The sequence below is a fragment of the Oryzias latipes genome, chromosome 2, assembly GCF_002234675.1.
Source record: "Oryzias latipes chromosome 2, ASM223467v1".
NCBI lineage: Eukaryota > Metazoa > Chordata > Actinopteri > Beloniformes > Adrianichthyidae > Oryzias > Oryzias latipes.
The window spans coordinates 7514317-7542140 of NC_019860.2; the positions used below are offsets into that span (position 1 = coordinate 7514317).

The window sequence follows — 27824 nt, forward strand, 5'->3', positions numbered from 1 at the left end:
AGAAAATGCCTCCTCCACTACTTGGCACACACCTCCAAGCCTTGATAGACAGCTTCACTAGTCACTCTCAGTGCATCTTCTTCCCTCTGACCATTAAAACAAATAATTGTTGCTGAACTCATACTTTATAAAGAACAATATGGAAACTCTTCATCATGGTGTCCTCTGATCTCATCTCCAAAAAAAACTCAAGAAGAACTGTTGAACTGAACCTGCACTGCTGCCCTCAGACTGATGAGAAAATCCCAGAGAAGCAGTTTGTTTACTTCAGTCTTCTTCACAGCTTCTGATGTAGCTCTGTGATCTCACCACAGTCCTGAAGTCAGCAGTCAGAACTGGACCTGAGGAGTCCAGCTTTGGAACCTGCAGAGAACCAACAACCAGCAGAAACCCACACTGTGGAAAAGACTCCCCACTTCTCACTGATGTTCACGTCCACTTTATTCTTCACAGATAAAGTTGAACAGAACACTGAGAACTAAAAAGAATAAACAGTTCTAATGTCTACTAGAAAACATGAATCACAAGAACACCAGACACAAACACCAGTCTGGTTCTTTATCCAACTCCTTGCTACAACACTGTTACACATTTCTTTCTTCACAAAATGTTTATTCGCTCACATGACTCAACAAAGTATGCACTGCAGTCACTTTTTGTTTAAAACAAAAAAATAAAATTTGGACTGATCTCATAAAAGTCTTAGCATTACAGGTTTTATACAAATATTTATAGTGTTGTCATGGTAACACACAGACTTAAACAACTTACACACTATCTCAGCGTAAACTACAACCACAATGGTCAACTTAGCAACTATAAAACCAAATAATCATGACAAAAAAAATCTTCTAATAAAAATCAACAAAAACTGAAGATTGCTTTTTGATTGTTGTTTAGCTATATTTCTTTAAAAATCAAATCAACAATGGCAATACATCAAGATTTAACTTTTATGCTACATACACACCAAGCATTTGTGGCACATTCAAGAACACGCTAAACGGGCATTCTTGAACGTACTTTTAGCGTATGGAATTCACACTGTACAATTGGAATCCGATACTTGCGCATGTACCTGCAGTTGGAAGAGGCTTGGTGAGAAATGTCAAAAAAACATGTTCCAGACTTTTTCATTTACAGCTCTATTTCGATATAGGACACAGTGTCATTGTGTTATCTTGAAATTCCACTTTCAATGAAAAGTGTATGTAAAAGCCTGTAAATTCATGTGTCGCTACCTTGATTTTTAAGTCCGTTTTCAGGCTCTACGTACAAACCAGACACATTGACCAGTTACCAAGGCCAGTGTATACATATAATATTGATTCGAAACATTTCTCTATTTACAGGTACATCTAAAAGAATGAATTTCATGAATAAAAAATAAAACAAAATGTCAATCTATCTATGCAAGTTCTGTGTTAAATTCCAGTTTAATTCTGATAAAAGAAAAGTGCTACTTTTTCATCATATTTACCTACGCAAAGAGCTTGAATAAAATCATTTACACAGAAAAGAGTTTCTCTCCTGTGTGAGTTCTCATGTGTTTTTTTAAATTAGATACATCACTGAAACTTTTGTCACATTCGTTACAAGAGAAAGGCTTTTCTCCTGTATGGATTCTCATGTGTGTTTTAAGATGGGATAAACAACTAAAAGTTGTATCACATTCCTTACAGGGAAAAGGCTTTTCTCCTGTGTGAGTTCTCATGTGTGTTTTGAGACTAGATCTGTGACTAAAACTTGCATCACATTCCTTACAAGAAAAAGGCTTCTCTCCTGTGTGAGTTCTCATGTGTCTTTTGAGATTAGATATACGACTAAAACATGTATCACATTCTATACAAGAAAAAGGCTTCTCACCTGTGTGAGTTCTCATGTGTGTTTTTAAAGCACATATATGACTAAAACTTTTATCACATTCTTTACAAGAAAAAGGCTTTTCTCCTGTATGAGTTCTCATGTGACTTTTGAGATTAGATACATTGGTAAAACTTCTATCACATGCATTACAAGAAAAAGGCTTTTCTCCAGTATGAGTTCTCATGTGTGCTTTAAGACTATTATTCTGACTAAAGCTTTTGTCACATCCTTGACAAGAAAAAGGCTTCTCTTCTGTATGAGTTCTCATATGTCTTTTGAGACTATACATTCGAGTAAAACTTTGATCACATTCTTTACAAGAAAAAGGCTTATCTCCTGTGTGAGTTCTCATGTGTGAATTGAGATGGGCTATTTGTCTAAAACTTTGATCACATTCTTTACAAGAAAAAGGCTTTTCTCCTGTATGGGTTCGCATATGTGATTTGATATAAGTTATTTTACTAAAACTTTTAGTGCATTCTTTACAAGCAAAAGGCTTTCCTTTTTTATGGATTCTCTTATGAAGTCTAAATCGAGACAAGTAACCAAAACTTGGGATCCTCTGATCTCTGTTCTCTGGGTCTGTCTCTTCATCTGTAGTTGATGTTGATTCTGTCTCTTCATCTGTAGTTGATGTTGATTCTTTATGTTGGTTTCCTTCTTCATCCTGACTATCAGTTAAATTAAAGCTCTGCTGATTATTTTGATCTGCTTCTCTGTTCTCATCTTCCTCATAAGTAGGAATCTCCATCAAGGTATCAGTCTCCTGCTTCAGATCAAGCTGCTCTTCATCCTGACTGATGTAGAGCTCCTCTTTGGTCTCTTTAATCTGTGAGGGTTCTGGTTCCTCCCATTTCTCTTCATTTTGTAGTGGTTGTGGTTCCTCTTGTTCTTCTTTGATCTGTGGAGGTTGTGGTTCCTCCTGTTCCTCTTTGATCTGTGGAGGTTGTGGTTCCTCCTGTTCCTCTTTGATCTGTGGAGGTTGTGGTTCCTCCTGTTCCTCTTTGATCTGTGGAGGTTCTGGTTCCTCCTGTTTCACTCTAAAGTTCCTCTGCTTGTAGAAATCCTCTTCAGTCACATAATGCTGGGGGAGAACTGCAGGGACACAAACACAGAAAGGAGCCCTCCTATATTTTAAAAGGACTTTATGTCTTGTCATGCAGCAATAAATATAAAAAACATCACAGTGAGAAAATCCACAGTTTAAAATGTCCATTGAAAAAAATGTAATTACTTAAAGGCCAATCAAAGTTAAGACATCAAAAAGTGATTTTTGTCTTTTAGTCCTCGGTGAGTCAAACACCCGAATCAAAGAAACCCTAAACCTTTTGACCCCTAAATTTATTCATGACAAAAACACTCACGTTTTTGTATTAAAGTAGAGGCTAAATTAGGTTGAGATAGTTAATTTGAATATAGCACATAAAACAGACATCATAGTTAAATTTTAATGCAAATTTGCAACAGTAGGGATCTATAGGGAAAAAATCCTGTTAGCATCTCCAGTATGACTTTCAATCATGCAAAACTTATTTCCAGTATTTTCATACTGATGACTGACACAACTTATAAACCACTTCCATAAGCGACAACAAACATAAACACAAAACTCTGTCATTGTCCTTTCAGTCTATTTGTGAAATGTAAAAAAGCTGTTTCTGTTGTAGTGTAGGCAAAGATGAATGCTGCACTTTCAAAATGGAAATTCAGCACGAGGCAATATTTGTAAACATCAAGCGGATAGTGTTCTGTCTCTGATCTTTCTCAAAAATAAACTAATGCTTCCAAAGGGTTCCTATACTGAAAGTAAATCAACCTGTAGTGAAGAAATATAGATTCAGGGATCTAGAAAAGGACCAATTGTATCCCAGGTGCAACTGAATTTTCCCATGGTGGGTCTAAAAATTATTCATAGTTGCCCAGATGTTCCATGGAAAGAAAAAAAATCTCTGCAACTCTGAAAGTTAAGTTGCCGTTAATGCAATTAAAGTAATTCCAGATTTCCAAAGCTAGGGGGCAGAGTGACTAAATGCTCTAACCCATGGAGAAAAGGTAAGTGGTAATAACAGCCAGCTGGGGGCAGATGAGGATTTTTTGCAACGAGTGGGAAAAATACTTGTAGGAGATCCAAAAGTATGAAGGAGTGAGGTTGTGTAGCAAAAGTCAGAAGGGGCATCTTTTAGTGGATCCGGCGAATAATGGGAATCAGTGAAGCTGGTGCAGCACTGAAACGATGTGATGGCTGGGATGAGTACGAGAGATAATTCTGGCAGCTGAGTTTTGAATTAGTTGAAGTTTATGGGTTTTTTTGTGGAAGTCCAAGCAAAAAAGAATTGCAATAATCAAGACACGAGGTCCCCAGGATGCGTAAAAGGACGGCAGCGGAGTGGGGGGAAAGAAGGGATGGAGACAGCGGATGTTAACGGAAGTGGAAGTAGGAGGACCGGGTGATGTTATTGATGTGGGCACTGAAGGAAAGAGTGCTGACAAGGATGACATCCAGACTCTTAACCTGATGAGAGGTGAGAATGGAGGAATTTTCAAAGGGGATAGATAAGATATGGAGTTGTTGAGAAAATTGAATGTGGGAGTTTTTGCGAAAAAATGTTCTGAGGGGAAGGAGGTAGATGAGGTAAGGCAGTGACAGGAACAACAGGGAAAAAATGAGTTAAGACCGATGAATTGAGTGCGGTTTCAGAGATAAGATTAAAACCAGCAAGGATTCCAATGGCTGAGAGTTGGTCCAGATGGATAGTATGTGAGATGGTGTCAAAAGCTAAACTTAAATGTAGTAGGAGGAAGATGAATAATGAACCAGTGTCATCAGTGCCAGCAGCTCTGAGGAGGTTGTTAATACTTTTGAGGAGGGCCGTTTCAGTACTGTGAATGGGACGGAAGCCACCTGGAATTGTTCATATAGATTATTGGAGACCATGTGAGTATGGAGTTGGAGTATGGAGTTCTTTACAAGAACTTTGGAGATGAATTGACAATTACATGACATTTATGCAAAGAGTCAGTATTTGCAGAGTTGGCCCTTCTTTTTTAGGACCTCTGCAATTTGACTGGGCATGCTGTCAATTAACTTCTAGGCCAAATCCTGACAAATAATTACCCAAATAATTGGAAAGTGGCTTCATTGGAGAATATGACTTTGCCCCAGTCCTCAGCAGTCCATTCGCCATACTTTTAGCAGATCAATCTGTCCCTGTTTTTGTGTGGATTTTTTTTAGATAAGTGGCTTCTTTGCTGCTCTTGTTGACATCAGGCCATCTTGCAAAAGTCTTCGCCTCACTGTGCGTGCAGTCTTGGCATTGAAGAGAATGCCAAGAGTGTGCAAAGGAGTAATCAAAAGACAAGGTGGTTACTACTGTACGAAGAACTTACAATATGACATATTTTCAGTTGTTTCACACTTTTTTGTTATGTATATAATTACATGTGTGTTAATTCATAGTTTTAATGCCTTCAGTGTGAATCTACTATTTTCATAGACATGAAAATAAAGAAAACTCTTTGAATGAGTAGGTGTGTCCAAACCTTTGGTCTGTATTGTCCATAAGAAAAAAGTTCAATTCAATTTTATTTGTATAGCCCAAATTCACAACAACTGCCGTCTCGATGGGCTTCGTAAAAAAGTGTGAAACAACTGAAAATATGTCATATTCTAGGTTCTTCATAGTAGCCCTCTTTCGATTTGATTACTGCTTTGCACACTCTTGGCATTCTCTTGATGAGCTTCAAGAGGTAGTCACATGAAATGTTTTTCACTTTACAGGTGTGCCCTGTCAGGGTTAATAAGTGTGATTTCTTGCCTTATAAATGGGGTTAGGACAATCAGTTGTGTTGAGCAGAAGTCAGGTCAGGGCTCGACATAGCCATTTGTCCGCTGGCCCGGTCCTGTTTTTCGAGCAGTGCGGACCACAAGACTTTATTTTTCACTTGTCCGCTCGGGCCACTAAAATATCTAACGGATAATATATTTTTCACCTTTTTCAATAAAGTATATTTTGCGAAAACGTGTAGATTTACCTCGTCTTCATAATTTACTTTTTCTGCTAGTCCTGTGTTCAGACTTCAAGGGTTTCTATGGGAAACCTTTGATCACTTCTCCTTCACTCCCGCCTGCGCGCGCGCGGCTTTCACTGCCGAGGACCACGCGGCACGCGCTCACTACTTTTTTTTTTCAAACTTTATTGAATGTAACAATTCAATACAAAACAATGTTAAACAGCAACAACGAAGGAACAAGCCAGTGGGTTATTATTACATTTGATTATAAATCCGACACCGTCACTGAAGAGAGACTGAAGCATGTCAGAGATGTGGAAGACATGGCAGGAATAGATAGGAATATGTTAGATGGAGTAATGGGTATAATTAGTAGTATGGACAGCAAGATATTTAATGAATGCATTGAAGATGAAACTGTATGCACTAAGCTTTAAGCTGAAAAACAAAGAATCAAAGGCAACTCCAAATACCTGAATCTCAGACTCAAATGCAGTATAATGTCAAACTACTTAATTTTGTTTTTCTTTACAACACTGTAAGCAGTAAGTATTTCTAGTTAGCTGAATGATCTCAGTTAGACCTGCACGATATGAGGAATAACTCGCGATATGAGATATCAGAGATTAAAATTGCGATAACGATATAATTTACGGTACATAAACAAATAGCAAAATAACCATTCCCATTTCATTGCAACAGTTTAAAAATTATACTCCAAATGACCCACGTTGACATAGGTGACAAACATTTAACATAATAGGGCTCCATCTGATTGGTCAACAATCTGAAGGCGTCCATCCGATTGGTCAAATGCATTAAGGGATTTATTTGATTCATTAAATGGTTCAAGCTGCCATTAGATTGTTTTAACACAGTTAAGGTTTATGATTAATTGCGATATTTGCCGTCTTTTGCGATATGCATATTGCAGAGCTGGATTTTGCGATAACGATAAATTTGCGGTATATTGTGCAGGCCTAATCTCAGTCATTTATTTTTATTTAGTTTTTCAATTATTTAATTTAATTAAGTAACTAAAGTAACTAAAAAGTAAATGTAACTTTGCAACAGTAACAAAAAGCAGAACGTCAAGGCAGTCAGAGCAGAAAAGTAAATAAAACTTCTTAACTATTGATTACGAATAAATGTGAAATAGCAGTGATTAGAAGCAGCATGAAAACTTCTGAACTAGTGTTACTTACTACACTGCAGTGGTCTCTTCAAAACATCTGAAACAGACTAGAGCAGATTTAAGTTTGATATTCTCTATTTTTAGTCATTGAATAGTGTATAAATAAGTGCTAGATGTCACCAGAATGCACCAAGTTGCACCATATTAAAATTTTCCGGGGGGGCATGCCCCCGGACCCCCCTTAAGTTGCAAGCACCTGCGGAGCGGCGCGTCCCGCTGTGCGCAGTGTCGGGCCAGTAACTTTCAGGCAGGGCCAGTAACTTTCAAAAACTACTGGCCCTGTGGGCCAGTGCAAATTTCTGGGCTATGTCAACCCCTGCAGGTGGATACACAGCTGATTGTCCTACTGAAAAGACTGTTAGAATTTGTATTATGGCAAGAAAAAAGCAGCTAAGTACAGAAAAACGAGTGGCCATCATTAGTTTAAGAAATGAAGGTCAGTCAGTCCGAAAAATTGGGAAAACTTTGAAAGCCTCTAAAACAGCGGTGGCGAACAAGTTTGACACAAAGAGCCGACAATTTTAACTGTGATAGTCAAAGAGCCACACCACGCACTGACCTGCCAAGACATACACACAAAAAACACACAATAAAAGCCATATTATTTCATAGAAGTGATCAAACACTTCTCAAAGTCCTTCATGGTTTTCACAACCAGAACCTTGGACCGGTCCGGTGGACCGAGTGGTTTGACGTAAATCCTGCAGCCTTTAACCAAAGTGTTCTCAATCTGCTTACACTTCCAGAGAAGCCTAGTATGTTTAGGGATTTCAGTATTCCTTCTGATCAGATGGTCGTTCAGATAAGCAGCAGATCCCTTCAGATTCTTCCTTTGATTCATCAGAGCTAACTTGTGTTTTTTATTCAGAAACCTGATGAGGATTGCTGGTTTATCCGTCTCATTTCTCCTGGGGAGCGGGTGGCAGGTCTTGATGGTGTTGAGATCCAGGGAAATCCCTTTAGACGTGAAAAATGATTCCACTTGGTGTTCCAGAGACTCTCCACCGCTCTCCGTTTCAGCACTGCTAGCGCTATTAGCATTAGCAATGCTAACTCCAGCTGCATTTAGCTTTGCCCGAGGTTTGATTGGTACTCCAGTGAGAATGACATTATTCACCTTACTTGTTGTTCCACATCGTCCAGTCTTTTCTCCACAATGTCGACCCGGTTTTCTCCTTGCATGTTTTGAGCTCGGAATCTTCTGAACTCCTCCATTAGCTCCAAAAGCGGAGCTAGCTTAGCTGTCACTTGTTCCATAAAGGGATACAACGCAGCTTGGATGTCATCAAGGGGCTTTTTAAGGTTTTCGTAGTCAGGGTTTTTCTAACTTTTTAAGTCATTTGAAGATAGTTGTATAGCCGATATGGATGAGTCTAATGTTATGAACCATTTTAGTGGTGGTTTTGTGGGGATCATCGAGAAGAGATAATTCACTTTTGGCAAAAATCTTTGTTTTAGCTGTGGCTACCTTGCCCATGAGGGACAGAGGCAGGTCGACCCAGGGGTCTAGATTGTCCTGTATGCTTTTAAGTAAAGTGATGTGGTTTTGCATGCACCAGTTCTGATAGTTTGGTGGAGAAAAAAAAAAAACCTAGATATTTGATATTGACTGATTTGACTGATAGGGGGACAGTCTTTGCTCTCAATAACTATTTAGTGATAATAAAACAGATTTATTCCAATTAATTGAGAAGTCTGATATGGAATAGAATTCCTCAACATTTGCTGTTTCATTTACAGTACATTAAAAGATTAATTTAGGACTACTTGTATGATGGCTATGATTGGTTTTAATTTCTTTTATTTCCTTTAATGCTCTCACGCTATCTCATTTCTGCAGCTAGAGGCTCAATAAATATCGTGAAAAGAGAGGCAGAGAGTGGACAACCCTGCCTTGTTCCTCTTCCAAGGAAAACCCGTTGGAACCCCTTTTGTTAATTCTAACTGATGCGTTTGGATTGCAATATAATATTTTAATCCAATCAATGAATGATTCCTCAAACCCAAACTTATGGAGTGCAGCAATGAAGAACTTTCATTTTACTCTGTCTAATGCTTTTTCAGCATCCAGTGTGAGTATGGTCATTGCATGGTTTTGAATAGTGGCAAAGTCGCATAGCAAATTAATACAATCATTACAACGTAGTATTCTTTATTAACAAATAACAGTAACAACTAACTACTATCTAACTAATGAACTAACTATATAGGTGATTTAGAATGAGTATGTGTATGTGTGTCAGCGCGATGCATGCGTAAGAGGAAGTTCTGCATATGGTGAGAGCCCACAAGTGTGTTGGGGCGTCGCGTTTATGTTTGGTGTTACGGAGTGAAGGAGAACAGTAATAAAAGGTTACCCCCAGAAGAACGGTGATTGATTCTTTATTAAACCGCTTTGGAGTAGAGCTGTGATGGTGTGGGATTTTGATCACCGAGGTGATGAAGCAGCAAGAGTCGCGGTGTTGGGACTGTTGCGACACTTCTCCCCCAGCACAAAATCCTCCGGCGGGCGGCCACATCGCAAGCTCAAGAACACACGCAGCTTGTAATGAAAATGAATTCAATGGAAATTCCCCCAGAAGCCCTTGAAGTTTGAACACAGGACTCGCAGAAAAAGTAAATTAATAGCAAAGATGAATGTGTTTATTAAAGTTCATATGCAGAACTTTCAACAACAACAAAATAAAAAAAAATAAAAAAAGTGATCCAGTTATCGTCACACCTCTAGTTGGGGGTACCCTAATAAACCCCCCTCTCACTGGAGACGGATGCTGCAGCGTCTGGGAGACAGCTGGATCTACAAACTGGATCACAGGGAGACAGATGCAGGGCGGCAGTGACTCATGAGGTTGAGTAGGTCGTCCAATGATCGAAGGGTCGGCGGTTTGATCCCTGCTCCCTCCAGTCAACTGTCGTGTCAAAATAAATAACCTGTATTTATCAGCATCCTCCATGTCTTTAATAATGAGGTAAAGAAAACATTTTTAACGGTAGCTCCTCCCTCATGCCACAGGAGCGGCAGGTTTACGAACTCACATTTGGGAAGCAGCTTTGACGCATATAACGTGGACGCAATGTTGAAACGCGAACTGTGTTCGGTGTGAAGAGAGAATTGATTTAAATGATGCATAGGTCAGGGGGGGGGTTTGCGGCACATTCTCTTACTGAACGGCTTCTGCAGCACACATTTATAACTGCACAGCTGTTTTTTTTTTGGTTATGTTTTTCGGCATTGCAGCAGCTAACATTTAAGAAGTTAAAGTTCATTTATTTTTTTTTTTTTTAACTTCCTAACGTCCTGTCCAACAGCTGGGCAGACAGATGAGAGCTGAGGGCCTCTTGTGTTGGACATATTTTACTTTAACAAGAGGGGTTATTAATCTTCAGACAAACCAGAGGTATGTCTGAATAAACCCCTTTTGTAATTGAGGCCAAACTTTATTAATTTCAACCATGTTTGAAAATTTCGGGTGTTGGACCGGACGGAAAAGGAAAGAAGGGAAGAAAAAGGGAGGGATGTTAGAGAGAGAGGGGGATAGGAGAGTGATAATGGGAGGGGAGGGGGGATAAGACCATGAAACAGCATAAAGCAACAAGTTTACTGGTTGTTTATCATTACGGAAAGGTTCAAATGTAGTACAAAAAGGGCGGGGCCTGTCCACACTCAAATGTTATCAACACACCTGTTTGCTGCAAAAATGTCCACATGTCGACATGCAGACAAAACACATAGTGTTCACACACGCATACTTATGCCTTAAAACCAACTAGTGTGAAATATTTCAGTCATTCAATCATGCACACTGTTAATGCAAAGGTGAGCTAACACCTGTGCTCAGGTGAGTGTTTATGTTCTTCTAAAATGGATGGTGGAACGTGAAAAGAAGGAGGGAGAGTGCCTTAGCCATCCCCACCCCAAGACCCCCGCCGCAGCAGCAGCGGCAGCCGGAATCCCCCCAACGCCACACGGGAACAGGCAGGGGAAAAAAAAAGAAATAAATAAAAGAAGTTAAAGTTCAGTTTGTTGAATAATAACCAATCAAGGTCAGATTAAATCCAGACTTTCTGTCTGTTCTGACAAATATCAACATGAAATGTGGGCAAGTTTTAAAATTAATACCACAACTGATCACCACTCTATTTACGGGGGTGAAAAAAATTAATAATGACGCTGTCCAATTGTGGAAAGTAAGTGAGCATGCACATTAGGGTTCATTTATTTAACTACAATAGAATTAAACTTTTACATTTTATAGAATGTTATAGGTCCCCCCGGCAGGGTAATGTCATGATACAATAGCTCTTTTGAATAGAAAAAGTTGCCAGAAAAGCAGGACCTGGAAGTGGTGGGGGAAAAAAGAGCAGCAGACATCCTTTGTATTAGATGTAAAAGGAAATGTTAATAAAAAAAAGATGATAGTAAGGGTGTATTCACACTGGGATAATCCTTTGTTCTTGATCAAGTCCTGAACCTTGTGTTTGGTCTGTATTCAGACTGACATCAAGGCCCTACGTTGTAATAGGCCTGGGCGATAAATCGATCAAATGAATGACCGCGACTCCTGCTTCTTAATCATCATCTCCGTGGAGTAGACGGGATTTATTAATCTAATTAAAACCTTAGAGCCCAGATATGAGCTGTATTGTTAATCCTTTAGAAAATGGTGCTACTCTCAAGGTGAATGTTTGTCTCCTTTTAGGCTACGTTCACACTGCAGGCTGAAACGACCCAATTCCGAATTTTTTGCCCCTAAGCGGCCCAATTCCGATCTTTTCATGACAGTCTGAATGACACAGATCCGATCTTTTCAATTGCGACCCAGGCCCCGTGGGTTTGCCGTCCTGATTCCGAATTGTAGCTGTTCTTTTCAATTGCGACTGCCGTCTGACCGGCCAGGCGACTTGATTCCGAACCGTACGTCATCGACACGCAACAAACGTCATCATTTTGCGTTGAAGTAGGCGGGAATGAGAACGTAAACATCAACCATGGTGGACGATGCTGCTGAGACCAGTCAGTGGAAGGGAAGGGAGGTCACGGATTGGATTAATATTTGGGCTGATCGCTCTTTTCAGGCCAAACTCCAGGGCTCTTATGGCAACTGGGCGGTTTTTGAAAAAATTTCCAGAAAAATGGCAGAGGGTGGTGTTGAACCTTTCCCGTGATAACTTTTTTTTCTTTCTCCCCTTTCCGACCGTGCTCAGAAGCGCGGGGGACCCGAGGCAATCCTCCTCCTCCTCCCTGTTCTGATCCGTAGATTCTCCAGAACGGGTTAATAAAGAGTCCATAGCATTTATTCTGGGGGAAACCTTCTTCTATTACCGTCCTCCTTCCTCCGTAACACACAACATGAAAGCGCGCCCACACTGCCCCCCCCCCCCCCCCCCCCATTCTCCATCGCGGCACGTGCTTGCACACACACACACGCTGCCCCAACACATGCACATTTCCTTTCCACAACAGTGGGTACAGACGATCCCGACTCCATTGCCTTCTTAAAATGAGAAGATTGTAATTTTTCTGCTCCTTCGTGAAAATAAATTTAATATTACAAAAAGAGCTCCGCTTTTGACAACACTGTTGTTGACATCCATTGTTAACGTTTGCTCCGCAAACAACAAGTGACGTCGTTCACTGTTGAGTATTCTTCTGGCTTCTGCGCATGCGGGTCTCGTTTGGGTCGTGTCACGGTCACACTGGAGATCACAAAAGTTCGAATTTACTTGGAAATGTGAACGGTCTAGCAAATAATTAGGATTTTTTCAAAAAATCCGAATTGAGCATTAAGCCCTGCAGTGTGAACGTAGCCTTAGTCTAGACTACAAAGTGGGACTTAAAACACAGCTTGGACTTTAAGTAAAGAAGTAACCTTTTTATTTTGGACAAGTGAAAACAAGTTTAGAATAACGAAATTAGACAAAAACAAAACAAAAGTTATATAAAACAAGACACAATTATTTAAACACAAGTCCAAAAAGGGAGTAAGAAGAAAAATCTTATACTTAACTTTGATTCCAAGAGCGTGTTCATTTATTTATTATTCATCCCAGAAATGGGGGTTACATTTGTCTTGGGTTTGATTAAATAAAAGCAACATTTGCTTGAACTTGTCTGCCGTTTGTACTTATTGCTTTCCTTAAGTAGCGTGGGGGGGGGGGGGGGGGATCGGGAAAAAATCGGAAATCGAATTAAAAAAAAATGGAAAAATAAAAATAAAATCGGAGATTTTATTTTTAGGCCATATCGCCCAGCCCTACGTTGTAATAGACCAAAGAGCTTGTAAACAAAACCAAATGACTAAAGATCTCGTCAGTCAGTGGCCAGGAATTACAAGGACAGGTCAAAACATCAAGAGAAAGACGGACGTGCTCTGCTTTACAATTCTTATCGGGATAGTTAACTTATTATCAACTTATATACTTTTTACTTGGTACTTTGGTACGGCAGAGGCATGGTGCAAGGCGGTTACTGGCAAGGAGACGTGCCGGGTTTGCTTTAACTCAGGGGATGCTAGCAACTGCAGTGTTGAGGAGATGGTATGAAGGTTGCTGAGGAGATGGTATGAAGGTATAAAGGGGTGCCGATATTGACATTTTTATTAGTTTCTGTGTCTCATCGTGGTGTTTTGGCATTGTTTTTAAGAGAATTCTGTTAAGGAAACTACAATGTAGCTTTAAGGATGACGTAACAGCAGTGCCGCATGCGTATTACAGTAGTGTTAAAATAAACGTTCTAACAAGTAAGGAGTTTGGCCTTTTTTTCTATCTGATGACAGAACAATTGTTGTCTGCGACTCGAATGTTGCTTCATTACTACTCTGTTTACATGGGCCACGATGGCCGTCTTGGTCCAGTTGTTCAGCTCAGAGAATGAAATGTATTCTGACTGAAGAATCTCAGAGCGAACCAAAGCTCAGTCCAAGTGGAAACGAAGCGAGACCACCTCGAAAGATGAGTCAGAAAGTGGTTCCTGGTCTCTGACCAGGTTCCGCTTGGGTGTATTCAGGTTGAAAATTTGTTCTGAATTATTGTGAAAAACAAAACTCTGGTTCACTTGAAGCTGACCAAATCTGTCTAGTCTGAATACAAACTAAGAGAAGAGGGCGTCGCCGAGTTTCATTGTTTTGCTCACCTGTTACACGGTCTGACACTGGATCCCATGGAAAGCTCCTAGGGGTGCACGGATGATCCGTGATCGGTACGGATCAGCAGCCCCAGTTCTCCACAGACCGCGAATTGCCCCTCCCTCACGTGCCTCTTTTCAATCATTTGACCGTTGACATCAAAAGCAATATGGCATCAAATTTGCGGCCTCCGCCTTTGTTTTGACCCACATCACAGCCGCTTCTGGTCGTTTGTCCAAAAGTGTCTTTAGAAATCGACGCTCCCGCAGCATGAGGGAGGAGCTACCATCAAAAGTTTTTCTCCTTATGAAAGCCGATGCTGAGAAATCAGGTGCATTTATTTTGAAAAGCTTCACAAAGCAGTCAGCACACTACTCAGATTGGAACCTAAGCCTTTTTTGATGAACAAAGAGATTAAATTATGGTAATGATAAATGTTTTTGGATAAGTAAAAACTAAAAATTTCCTGCTGCACACCCTAACCATCTCTCACGGGACATTAGTGTGCAGAGGAACACTGGTTGACTTGCAGTTTTACTTTTGGAGTAATCCTAGCGATGAGTACTTTGATTTAGTTTTTAATGTTTTATAAGACCTAAACATTATATTCACAATAACAGGTTTTAAAAAAATCAAACACATCTAAATAAGTTTCAAATGATGCCAGGAGTCCAGCTGTAAAAAATGACAAAAGAGCAAAGAAAACGGAATACCATAATTTCCGGATTATAAGCCGCTACTTTTGTCACACGCTTTCAACCCTGGGCCTTATTCAATGATGCGGCTAATTTATGCATTTATTTCTTCATTTTTTAATGCATTTTATCTAATGGTTACTAGGAGCGCTCGAGCAGATAGGGTAAGAGTGAAGGCCCGTACACACCGGGACGAATATTCGCCAGGCGTTATTTTTTGTGTTCACACCCAGGCGATTTTCGCTGACGATGAGCCGAGTGAACATGCAATTTAATTCCCTCACATTAGATGGCTCTTAATGTAAAAAAGAAATACTCCTGTACACCAGGTGGCGCTGCGCAACTTTACGCTTCTTAAAGTCGCTTTTCACTCAGAAGAAGAGAGCAAGTATTTACGCGCTTGTCAGAATCATACAAAGAAAACATGAATATTTCAAGCACCAGTAGCTCCAACTGGTGCTTGGTTCGGGGATATTTTAGAATGTCCGTCATTATTTCTTTGCGGCAGTGTAGACGCTGCTTGGCATCCATCTTCTTCGCTGTTATATGTGCTCAGAAAGGCAATTTGATGTTTGAGCGCCCCCAAGTTGTGTTTTACTGTAACTTCAGAAGCTCCAGACGTGTGCAAAAGCGCCGTTCTCATTGGTCGTATAGTTTTCGACGCAGCGCGTCAAACCAAAGAAACGAACCCGAGGCGTTTTTAAAAAAATGACGCTTTGACGCGTGGCGTTTTTCGCGTCGGTGTGCACACTCACATTGGTGTCCTTTGTTTAGTGACGAGGCGTTAAACGTCGGCGAATATCGCGGGCAAAATCCGTCCCGGTGTGTACGGGCCTTGAGACAGGGGGATATGTGTCGAGGAAGACGCAAGATTAATGTAAATTCCTGCTTTGTGAATGAATTGCACAAACAGACCCTCATCATGGAATATGCAAGAAGAAATGCATATGATGCAGCTTTCAAGTTCAAAGCAATGGATAAAGCAGTGTGAAAAAAATCCACCGTCACCAACGGGTTTGGAAAAGCCGGTCTGCTGTTTGACAAATAGGACAGCGCAAGCTCAGGAGGGAATTTGCCTCAGGATGAGAGTGACAAACTGACAGCGACAACAAAGGAGACACTGAGAGACTGTGTGGCGAAGACTATCTGAAGCTATTCCAAGCCAACACTGAGGAGGAAGACTTCCATGGTTTCAGTGCACAGGAGGAACGTGCCGCGCGCATACAAGTTATGCTGCTCTCTCTCAGTGACTTTTACCAGTATGTTTTTTTTAACCAGCCCCGTTAGTGCTGGTACTACCATATTGCTACTGTGTTACTGCCGCGTCACAGGCACTGTTTGGAATAGAGGTGTGACGGTGTGGGATTTTTGATCACTGCGGTGATGAAGCAGCAGGAGTTGCAGTGTCGAGGGGAATTGGACATTAAATATCAGATTGTGCAACTATACATTAGGACTTCAACACTGTCCATATAACCTAACCTGACAGAATCAAATTTAGAAGGATTTATGCTAGAGTAACAAGCAAACTTATGTTTTCTATGCAACTGTAATTGTCACTTTAAAAAGTTATAGTAAATAAATAATGAGTTATTTAATATTATGGAGTAGTTACATTTATTTTTAATTACATTTAGTTACATGTATAAGTTATATCTGGCCCTTTGAGGACAACCACTATGCTGATGTGGCCCTTGGCGAAAATGAGTTAGACACCCTGATCTAAACCCATCTGCTCCTTCTGGTCATCTTCTAGTCGCCATCATCACAACACTGGATGCACTGCGGACCACAGTGTGCTACCAAACCTGGTTAGACCGGCAGCCGCTCATCAAAATAACGCTACAGTCAATTTCTGTCTCATCAACATCCGCTCACTTTCGAGCAAGAGTCAGCTGATCCAGGACTTCATTTCTGACCGTAAGTTTGACTTCCTCTATTTAACGGAATCATCCAAACGACTTTTCACAACTTAACAATTCTACCCCTCCCGGCTTTGTTTACATCTGTAAGCCTCGTTGTACGGGTCGCGGGGGAGGTCTCGCGATATCACATCACAAGAAGTGGAAAGTCCTGCCGGTTGAGATCCCCCGCTTCAGCTCCATTGAATCCATTGCCTGCATGCTTCCTGGCCCCACCCCAACTGTTGTGGCTGTGGTTTATCGCCCTCCTAAAACAAACTGTGATTTTCTGGATGAACTTGGAACTCTTCCTTTCCACCTTTCATCCCTCTCACCCAACGTTAAAATGATGGGTGATTTTAATGTTCTCTTTAACAATAGGCTTCTTCCTCTCACCAGAGACTTCAGAGACTTCAGCTCATGTTTGGACAGCCTTAACTTCACCCAGCATGTCAGTTCTTCTAGCCATTCTAAAGGACATATTTTGGATTTAGTTTGCTGCTCTGGATTGACCCCCACAAACTGCTCTGCTGATTAAATACATGTTTTTGATCATTTTCTTGTGTCTTTGAAAATCTCCATCACTTTATCTGTCTCCTTCAGCTTATTACTGTCATTATTCATTCCTCATTATCATTTGGTACTGTCCCATCACTTTTTAAAATGACAGCTGTTAAACTCATCCTAAAAAAACCTGGTTCAGATCCCAATTTATTCAGTAATCTCCATCCAACTTCTAACCTTCTCTTCATTTCCAAAATTCTCTGAACTTCATGATCACCTAAACACAATAATCTCCTGGAACATTTTCAGTCTGGTTTCCGCCCCCTTACACAGCAATGAAACTGCTCTGCTCAAGATCACCTATGACCTTCTCATTGCAGCTGATTCTGGCCTCCTCACCATCCTCATCCTCCTTGATCTGAGTGCAGCCTTTGATAACATTTCTCATTCCATCCTCCTCCAAAGGCTCTCCTCCCTCGGCATCACTTCCACCCCCCTCCGTTGGTTTACCTCTCAGGCCGCACCCAATTCATTCATCTAAAATTATTTAAATCTCAGCCTTCCTCTGTCTCTTCTGATGTCCCCCAAGGTTCTGTCCTTGGTCCTCTTCTTTTTATTACTTATCTTCTACCCCTTGACAATATCTTCCGTAAATGTAATGTTAATTGTTTTTTGCGGATGACACCCAGCTCTATGTATCAAGCAAACCTGACTCCTCTCTTTCACCCTCCTCCCTCCACTCCTGTCTATCTGAAAACAAAAATTGGTTCACCTTAAACCTTCTCAAACTCAATAGTAATAAAACCAATCTACTTTCGTCAGTTCCAAATTCAACCTCTTCAAAGACACAAGTGTTACTCTTTCCATTGACTCATCTTCTGTCTCTCCCTCCCCTCAGGTGAAGAGTCTGGGTGTCATCCTAGATACCTCCTTATCTTTTCAGTCCCACATCAATAACATTACTCGGTCAGCCCATTTCCATCTAGGTAACATAAATCGTCTACGTGCCTCCATCGTCTAGGTGCCTCCATCACCGTCCCCTCTGCTTCTATCCTGGTTCACAGGCTGGTCAGTTCCCGTCTAGGGCTGTGACGATAACCGACGATGACCTCATCACCGCACTTTTTTTCCCGTTTTCTTTTTTTTTTTTTTGGAAAGTTCAGCATATCGTGCGTGATTGGAACTATAATAACCACATTAAACACTTTCTTTTTTGCTGATAATTTCCTTTTTCTGCTAGTCCTGTGTTCAGACTTCCCCTCCTCTTTTGTATATTTATTGTGCTTTTAATGTTTAACCTTTTTTTTAACCTTTGTTTGCAAAGTGTCCTTGGATTTCATTAAAGGTGCTTCAAATAAAATGGATTATTATTATTATTGAACAACAGAGAAAGAAAGAGATGGGTGAAACTGAAATGGGAAGAGAGAACCATTAAAATGTCAGGGTCCAAAAAGAGAGCGGTTATCTTACAAGTTGGTTTGGTCAAGTTTACTTTATGAAAGGTTTATGTTTTTGTGGCTTTCCTGCTCGGAAAGTTTAGCTTTAGTATCTAATGCATAATTGAATCCAGGTTTTAGCCGTCCAGGTCCTGTGGTTTTTGAACAGGACCCATTTCTAGGGGATCTTAGTGTGAAACATGCAGTGGAATAATCTTTTAGTGGCCTCGCAAATCGGAAGCCAACATCAGTTCCTACACAAGAAGAGGTCCTCAAATTGTGTGTGCAGGGGTCATGACGTGCGGTCAGTTGAGGCACCTGTCATAATTGTGATAAAATAGAAAAAGGTAAATTAAGTAAATATTATTTTCCACTGATCTGTGTTAAATATACATTTTCAGACAACATGTTTTCCACAGTTTCCGAGGTTAAAAATCGCCAAATTTGAGTGTTGCGTGTTCACAGACGGAGCGGAAACTCCGGGTGAGGCCATGAAGCGCTGTGCCTCATGTCTGACTGCAAGGCTCAATGTGAACAGAGACGTGCGCTCAAAACGCTGCTGTCCGCCCACAGAAAAGGTTTCAGGTGAGGCATGCCTCACCAGCAGGGGGCAGACGTGAGCTCACAGCTGGTTTGTAGCTTCACTCCTGCCGTAGAAAAAGACTAAGGACATCTGTCTCCATTGAGAGGGAGAAACTCAAATAAACTAAAGGAAAATAAGGACGACTTTACAACACACCATAGAGCTTTTTCTGGAGAAGGGTCAACACATGGACTCAAAAAATAAGGCCAAACACGTTTTTCAATGTTTTTTTTGTAAATAACATTGGAGTAAGTGGGTAAAAATGTAAGTAAAATAATTTATTTTATTTTTTATGATCATTTTTACAGACAACATTTAGTAACACTGATTAAGCACCAGAATTTGAAGTTGGAAAAATACCAGAAATAGTTACTGATGGTCAAATGTGTGCTGAACACATCTGTAATATACTTTAATTTGTTTACAGTACATATGAATAATTTATACACAAAAGGAGTGTTCTATCCATGTCTGTAAACTAAATATTTTCTGTAGGACAAATATGTTCTTGTGTGTATTTTATAAGCTGTTATAGCTGCTGTTGGATGAAAGGTGAAACATTCAGATCTTTCAATTGTAAATCTGACTCCAAAGGATTCAGTGCCTCACCAGCCATCAACCTCACCGCACATCACTGGTAGGGGTGAAGGGGAGGTGCTGGGGGTTACTCCCCCAGGTAGTAGGATACTGAAGAACTGCTGGTTGAAAAACACTGCGCTGCGCTGTCACTTTAAACGTTAGCGCAAATTTTTTGTTTGAATGCCGTTAGTCTGGCGTTAAAACATTAATGGTGGTCCTTTCAAAACTTTAGCGGTCAAACTAGAATACCAGCAATATAGAGCTACAATCCAGCAGCACAGTTTGGATCCAGATAGCAGTTCAGACGAGGAACAAAGACGTTCATGGATCTATTTCAGTGACGTGCGGTGAGGTTAAAGGCTAGTGAGGCACTGACTCCTTTGGAGTCAGATTTACAATTGAAAGAACTGAAAGTTTCACCTTTCATCCAACAGCAGCTAACAGCTTATAAAATACACACAAGAACATATTTGTCCTACATAGAACTTTACTTGTATAGACATGGATAGAACACAAATATTGTGTATAAATGATTCATATATACTGTAAACAAATTCAGATGTGTTCAGCACACATTCGGCCATCAGTAACTATTTCTGGTATTTTTCCAACTTCAAATTCTGGAGCTTTAATCAGTTATCAAATGTTGTCTGTGAAAAAATGATCATAACAATAAAATCAATTATTTTACTTACATTTTTATCCACTTACTCCCATGTTATTTGTAAAAAACAAAACAAAAAAAATCATTGAAATACGTGTTTGGCCTTACTTTTTGAGTCCATGTGTTGATCTTTCTCCACAAAAATCTCTATGATCTGCAGGAAAAGTCTTCTTTATTTTATGAGACAGGCGTTCTTAGTCTGGTTCTACGGCAGCAGTGTAGCTACCAAGCAGCTATCAGCTCACGTCTGCCCCCTGCTGGTGAGGAATGCCTCACCTGAAGCCTATTAAGCTGGCCTGTAACAGGGTTTTCACCGCACGTCTCTGTTAATATTGAGCCCTACCGTCAGACATGAGACACAGTGCTCCAGAGCCTCACCCGGAGATTCAGCTCCGTCTGTAATCGCGCGACACTCAAATTCGGCGATTTTAACCTCAGAAACTGTGGAAAACATGCTGATTTGATTGAAAATGTATATTTAAAACAGATTAGTGGATAATAATATTTACTTAATTTACCTTTTTCTTATTTTATCAGTATCATGCCTCACCTGACCGCACGTCACTGCTCTATATGTGTCTGTCTGCAGGTGGATGCAGTGAACAAACCTGCAATGTGTAGCTGGAGCTGCGGGTTCCAGCTGATATCCAGCAGTCTGCGCTGACGACAGAGCTCCTCCTCGTTCTGGACGATGGTTCCTTCAGCAGCAGAAAGTTGTTCTCTGACAGAACCTTCCTGAGGTTCTGAAGACATGGTTCCTGCTCCGATCTTCAGCTCCAACTCCCACAAACACCGCCGTCCTCTTCACTGCAGCTCCGATCGATCATCTGCTAGTCTCACAATCACAGCAATCCACGTTGTCTTTCCGTTCAACACTTCTTCACTCATTTACGACACTTTGGCTCAAGATGATTGATCTGGATTGAACTAAGTGTCGCTACATCTCTTTTTAAAACCTCACAAAGATTCTGTCAAAACACCACCGTCTTCTAGACACAAGCTAACACTGCTAACAAACTAGCACCTCGTTTCGTTTACTTCCGGGTCACGACTGATTGAACGTCATTCAACAAAAAAAAAAATTAAACCTGTATTTTTTTCTAAAACTCAGTCTCTTCAAAAAAATAACTGTTTTAGTTTTTAAGTTTTAGACTGGAAATAGTAAAGCAGATGAATAAAATCATGAAACCAAACGCCACTGTATTTATACGAAACACAGACAATCAATAATTTTCATGAAAGAAACAGATAAATAAATGAAAATGAAAATAAATGAAAAGCGGATGTGACGTGTATAAAACATTTTAAACTTTATTGTAAGAATGACCACAGGTGACAGTGCTGAGACTAGATGGAGACTGAAGCTTTTTTTTCTCTTAATCTTTTGTGTTTTATGCCATAAAAAGAGGCCTGCAGTGAAGATATTATGAAGTCACATATAAATTATAGTAAGAAGCATTAAATTAGCATTTAAATCCAGACAAATAAGAATTTTTATTTTATTTTATGGCATTAATCTAGTTTTTAATCTCTAACTATTGTCGTTTTCTCAAATATAAAAAAACAACAACAAATGTCCAAATGTTTTTTTTGCATGATTGTATTATCTGAACTCAGCTGAAAACATGTTTTCCACATCTCCTAGTGCAGGTCTCAGTCAGAATCTGCAGAAGATCCGAGAACAAACGTGGACACTACGAGGAGGAGCTTCATCCGTGATGAAGAAGAGAGTCATCACAGTGGAGATCACAGAGTAACATTTCTGGAAGAGAAACACGCAAAAGGAGTTTGACTTTTCCTTTAGTTTGCTGCATTTGATGGAAAATGAAAAGTGTGTGTTGGTGTGAGACCTCAGCTCTACTTTAACAGAACATCAGAGATCTTTCTGTCTTCCTGCACTTGTTCAGAGCCAAATCTGATCTTCTTCATGTTTGTTCGTGTCATCACACACACTGACACACACACACACACACACACACAGACACACACTCATCACAGCAGTGAGTGGGACAGAGAGGAAGATCATATTGGTGAGCTTCTGTCTTCATGCTGAGTCAGCTTTCTGGACGTCTCTGTCCATCAGAGTCTCTTCTTTCTGTTTGCTGACATGTTTTCCTGCAGACCTTCATCCTCCAAGCTGCTTCAAAGCTGCTTCATGACTTCCAGACTTGTGGAGGAGTCGATGAAGAGCTGCTGCTGGCCTTCATCTTCATCACAACACGTCTTTGGATGTTTCTGCAGAGAAACTCCGGGACACAGCAGCTGGAACAGGAAGTGTGATGAGAAATGAAACTCCTCCCATCCCTCCTGCTCTCTCTCTTGTTCCTCCATTTTTGATGTCTCAGCGTCCCCCCCCCCCCCCCCCTCAATGCTCTCTGTTAGACAGCTTAGAAGTTCTTCCGCTGTGAAGAAAAGTCTAAAGTTGAAGAAGAATGAAGGATAACATTTGCAGGTCTCTTCCTGGTTTGTTCCTCATTAACTGAAAAACAAATCTGAGTCTTTTGGTCAAACGTCTCCAAAAATTGATTCTCTTTGGTCCAAAGGAGGAATTCTGGCCTGAAGCAGCTTTGAAGGTTGGAGTTCAAAAGTCTGGAAGAAGAAAATGAATTTCCTGATGTTTCCTCACAAACCATCAAAGGTCAGCAGGAACCAACAAAGAACATGTTGGTGTTGCAGAAAGATCTCAGAGCTCTGAGGTCACTGATGACTTGATCTAATCAGCAGCTCTGAACATGGAACTCTTTGGCCCGTACCATGATGACACCTCCAACCCTCAGGAAGCTGTATGTAGTCTGCAGGTCACCGTGACGACCCTTTCCTTCAGGTTGAAGATCTGCAGAGTTGATGTGAGGAACTTCTGGTTTTCAGTCAGATTCTCTGACAGCTGAGTTTGATCTGCTGTGAAGCTGAAGGATGAAAACCGCCTTTGAGCAAACAAAGAGAACAGTGTATGGACTTGAAGATGATCTGGATGATTCCTTTGACTGGAGAGTGTCATCAAGTTAAAGTGATTCCAACATGTTTGCCATGGTTGTCAATGTGCTGCAGAGCTTCAGGCTAAAGTTGGACTAAATGAGGGCAGAAACTGGACTGAAGCTCAGAGAAGAAGCTGCAGAGAAAAACACTTGAAGTTCCTGATCAGACCCTCCTCAAGAACAACCCCTCCTTTATTGTCTGCGTTCTTGCTTTGGTTCTGGATCTGCAGATTTCTGAACTGAAAAAGAGTCAGAGAGAGCGGATTTTTTAAATCTGCAGACCAAAGTTTAGCTGGAATCCATGTGAGAGAAAGAGAAGCTGAAGAAAATCTCCTGAAGCCTCTTTGCTGTCAGAGTGAAACTTTAAAGAAGCTTTTTTTCTTCATCAGCTGCTGCACTCTTCATCACTCCTCATCATCATCTGCTTCTTCTTCTTGTTTGGACTAAATTCACAGAGTTTGATCTTTAGTCAAAGCTGAACATGAAGGCCTCCAGCTTTCAGCAGCTGTTACCATGGTTACCATTCACTTATTGATCAGTTCTAGATGAATGACTGATCTGACTTTCTTTAGTTAAAGTGAAAATCGTCTTCTGTTCCTTCACCAAGTCCAAATGACTGGGAGAGTTTTAGTTGGAGCTGAAAATCCTCTTCATCCTCCTCTTCTTCCTCCTTCTTGACTTAGATTGCTGCTCTCTTACTCATCTGTCAGGAACTGCTGCTAAAGGGGGCAACATGCAGGAGACCAGGCTTGGAGGCAGAAACTCCAACAATTCCTCCAGAAACTTGAACAGGACAAAATCATCAACCATGGAAGCAACAAAAGGAGACAAAGTAGACGAGCTGACCAGGAGGAAGTGAAAAGAAGGCTCTTCTAAATGCTGAGGACCATGAACAGTCAGGGAAAAAGCTGTGGAGGGTTAGCTTGAAGCTTGTGGGACTGACAGAACTCCAACCAGAACCCGACCAGAACCAAGAAAAGTTCATGAGAACCAAACTAAAGAGCCCAATCCTCAGAAGATCTGAGCTGTCTGGAGGTGACGCCTCCTCCTGCCCCCTGAAGGAGCAGCAGAGGGGAAGAGGAGAAGCTGAGGGTTCTGCTCATGTGAGGGGGGGGGAGTGAAAGCTCCCACACAGACTCTGCTGGGGGGCGGAGCTGCTGCTCATTTCAGGAGGGAAACATTTCAAATCAGGTTCTGAACTCAGACTCTTTTCTGCAAAGTCTGTCTCCATGGCAACAGCAGAACTTTAGCTGGTCTCACGTACCTCTCTTAGAGCAGAACCTAGTCGCTAAGAGGTCAGAGGTCAGCTGCTGTACCTTTCTGTGACTGCAGTCCTTCACCTCCTGACACGCCCACAGAAGATCCCAGCAGAACAGCTGTCTGTCTGCAAACTTCTGTTCATCTTTGATGGTCTGGATGAAAGCAGACTTTCTCTGGACTTCAACAACAGTCCGGTGGTGTCTGATGTCACACACAAGTCCTCAGTCAACGTGCTGCTCACTAACCTCATCCAGGGACGTCTGCTGCCCTCAGCTCTGGTCTGGATCACTTCCAGACCTGCAGCAGCCAATCAGATCCCTCCTTCATGTGTGGACAGACTGACAGAAGTACGAGGCTTCAATGATGCTCAGAAGGAGGAGTACTTCAGGAGGAGGTTCCCAGATGGAGAGCTGTCCAGCAGAATCATCTCCCACATCAAGGGCTCCATGTCCCTCTACATCATGTGTGAAGTTCCAGTCTTCTGCTGGATCACTGCTGTGGTTCTGGAGAACCTGCTGACCACAGAGCAGAGAGGAGAACTGCCCACCACCCTGACTGACATGTACTCCCACTTCCTGATGGATGCAGATGTCAGAGGAGGTTCTGGATGAGCTGGACCTGAACCAGTTCAACACATCAGATGAGGGTAAACGAAGACTGATCCCAGCTGTGAGGAACTGCAGAAAGTTCAGGTGAGTCCAGAAGTGATTGTGATGATAAATCAGATCAGTGTTCAGATTGATTTACAAAGAATGAAAGATTTGAAAAGGATAAGAAATAAAAACATGAAAGAAGAAAATCAGTTTGTTTTTGACATTCATGATCTTTTAGCTAAAGTGCATACAAGAATCATGTTTGTCCAAATGAAATCCAATCCAGAACCTTCTGAAAGGTTTGAACACAAAGCAGACGGTCCAGAATGAAAGGATGTCTTCATTTCCACAATGTCAGTCATTCTAGAAGCACATTTCTAAAATTCTCTTTCTTCTGTTCATCATCTTCTTTCTAGATAAATCATTGATCTGTGAATGAAACAGTTTGATGACTAAAAGAAGAAACTGAAGCAGAAACTGATTCTTTATTCTGACCCTTTTGGTTCCTTCAGTTCAGTCAACCATCATCTGCATACATAAAGTCTCTGTTGAAGATCCAACACAGAGCAGTGCAGACTGGAAATCACCAAAATCTTTATGAAAACTGACTATTTTCATGAGCTTATATTGTTTGTTTATATAGTCTCATTGAAAGGATTCATGTTTTAGACCTCTTTTATCTTTTTTCCTGGATTCTTATTTCTCTGATGCCTTTAGAAAAATCCCAGAGTGTGAGTACAAGTTAAGCAGGAAATCTTCTGGAGCAATCCAGGTTTTTGGAACCTGAAAAGCTGCAGATGAAAGCAAGACAAAGATGAAGGTCTGAGAGAGACTGATGAGGAGACTGTTTAATGATGTGGATGAAGGTCTGATGAAGAGAGAAATGTACAACTGGAACTTCATCACAGCCTGAATTGTTTCTGTCGTTTTTCTTCACAGACTTCCAGGACAATTTGGAATCTCAGTGACTCACTGTGAAATTGTGGCCTCAGCTCTGAAGTCCAACCCGTCCCACCTGACAGAACTGAACCTGAGCAACAATGTCCTGGAGGATGCATCCATGAAGGTTCTGTGTTCTGGACTGGAGAGTCCAGACTGCAGACTGCAGACTCTGAGGTCAGAACATTGAAGCTGCTGGTTGGTTCATTTCTACATTTGTAGTTCTTCACTGAAGCTGACAGGTTTGGATTAAAATATTATCTGGATTTTCCAGAAATGGAAAATCTTTGATTCTTTGAAAAGTCTGCAGTGGAAGAAAACAATTGCTTAGATTTTCTTTAGAACAAAGATGTTTCCATGGTAACAAAAGGTTCAGCTGTTAAAATATTTGACCGATTTCTGAGTTTAAAGAGTCAGAAAACAAACAAGAACTCAAACTAATGACAGACTTGTCATCCTGATCAAACCTGCCTGAAAGCTGACCGAGGTCAAAGTTCAAATCAAATACAGCAGAGCACGTAAGCATACGCATGCACACACAGACACAAATTTGAGTGTGCACTAAAGAGGAAAATCAGAGAAAGAAGGAGAGTTTTGGTGAAGAAATGAAAGAATTGAGTAAACCTGCAGAAGCAGATCTGTAGCTGCATATCAGTGTAATGTCAGACAAGGCTGGGCAATATGACCGAAAAATTAACCAGAATCAACCTTGTGACACAGACAAGGACAACAATATAACAAACAGCACAAAAACCCAAGAATCTTCACAAATGTGTTGTTTCTGTTCTTTTCTTTAGCAAAGCTATAAAGCCCCCATGCACCCCCCATAAGGAGATGGGTGTCAGTCAGTCATCCATACTCTAAACCAGCTGAAAATGTCATGGTGCCCTGTCAGTTCACCTCCCCCCTCCCAGCGCTCCTGCTCTGCTGATTGGGACTAGCTGATCTTCATCTCTTCATCATCCTGCCAGCCTTCATAAGGGAGCTCCTCACCAGTATCCAGCGCCAGTTCGTTATACTCAATCCAGTTCCTTCCTACTGGTCACGCTGGTTCCTCCTCATCCAGAGTTCCACGCCTTGCTCCAAGCTGGTTCCGCCGTCCTCGGCGCCCACACCTCGCTCCCTCTAGCTCCACGGTCCGCCGCGTCCTTGCGCCGCTCCTCTCTGGTTCTGCTGTCCTCGGCGCCTCGTCCAGTCCTCGCCGCCATAAGCTCTAAGGATGTCAGGATCATTCCACAGAGGAACTACTTACCACGTTCTCCCAGAAACTTTATTCACCCCTTGGAAAAATAAACCATTTCAAAGTATGTCAGATAAATGCATCTAGACATTAAAGAAAAACACAATTATAAACAACAAACCACAACAAGAATCAAGTTTCTCATGCACGAGGGAGAGGAGCAAATGTGTTGGAAAAGGTCCACCACGTTTCTCTTCTCCAAGGGCTGCCCCTCCCTGTGCTGCTTTTATTAAGAACACAAGTGGGAGGTAACAATTCA

The 27824-nt window shown here is 41.1% G+C and overlaps 1 protein-coding gene across 3 annotated transcripts in view; it reads right to left on the reverse strand.

Annotated features, from left to right (window-relative positions):
• The window catches only part of LOC110014374 (gastrula zinc finger protein XlCGF57.1), a 526943-nt gene that overhangs the window by 17768 nt on the left and 481351 nt on the right, over positions 1-27824 (reverse strand). Inside the window, exons 1-2 of one of the 3 annotated variants that reach the window (XM_020710188.2) lie at positions 21167-21589; positions 424-2961 (exon numbers count right to left, since the gene is read on the reverse strand). In XM_020710188.2, coding sequence (XP_020565847.2) covers positions 1508-2961; positions 21167-21311 — 1599 coding nt within the window. In that variant the 5' untranslated portion in view covers positions 21312-21589 and the 3' untranslated portion in view covers positions 424-1507. Of the gene's footprint in view, positions 1-423; positions 2962-21166; positions 21590-27824 lie in introns of those variants that run through there. The other 2 variants (XM_023962553.1, XM_023962545.1) reach the window with 2 other exon arrangements.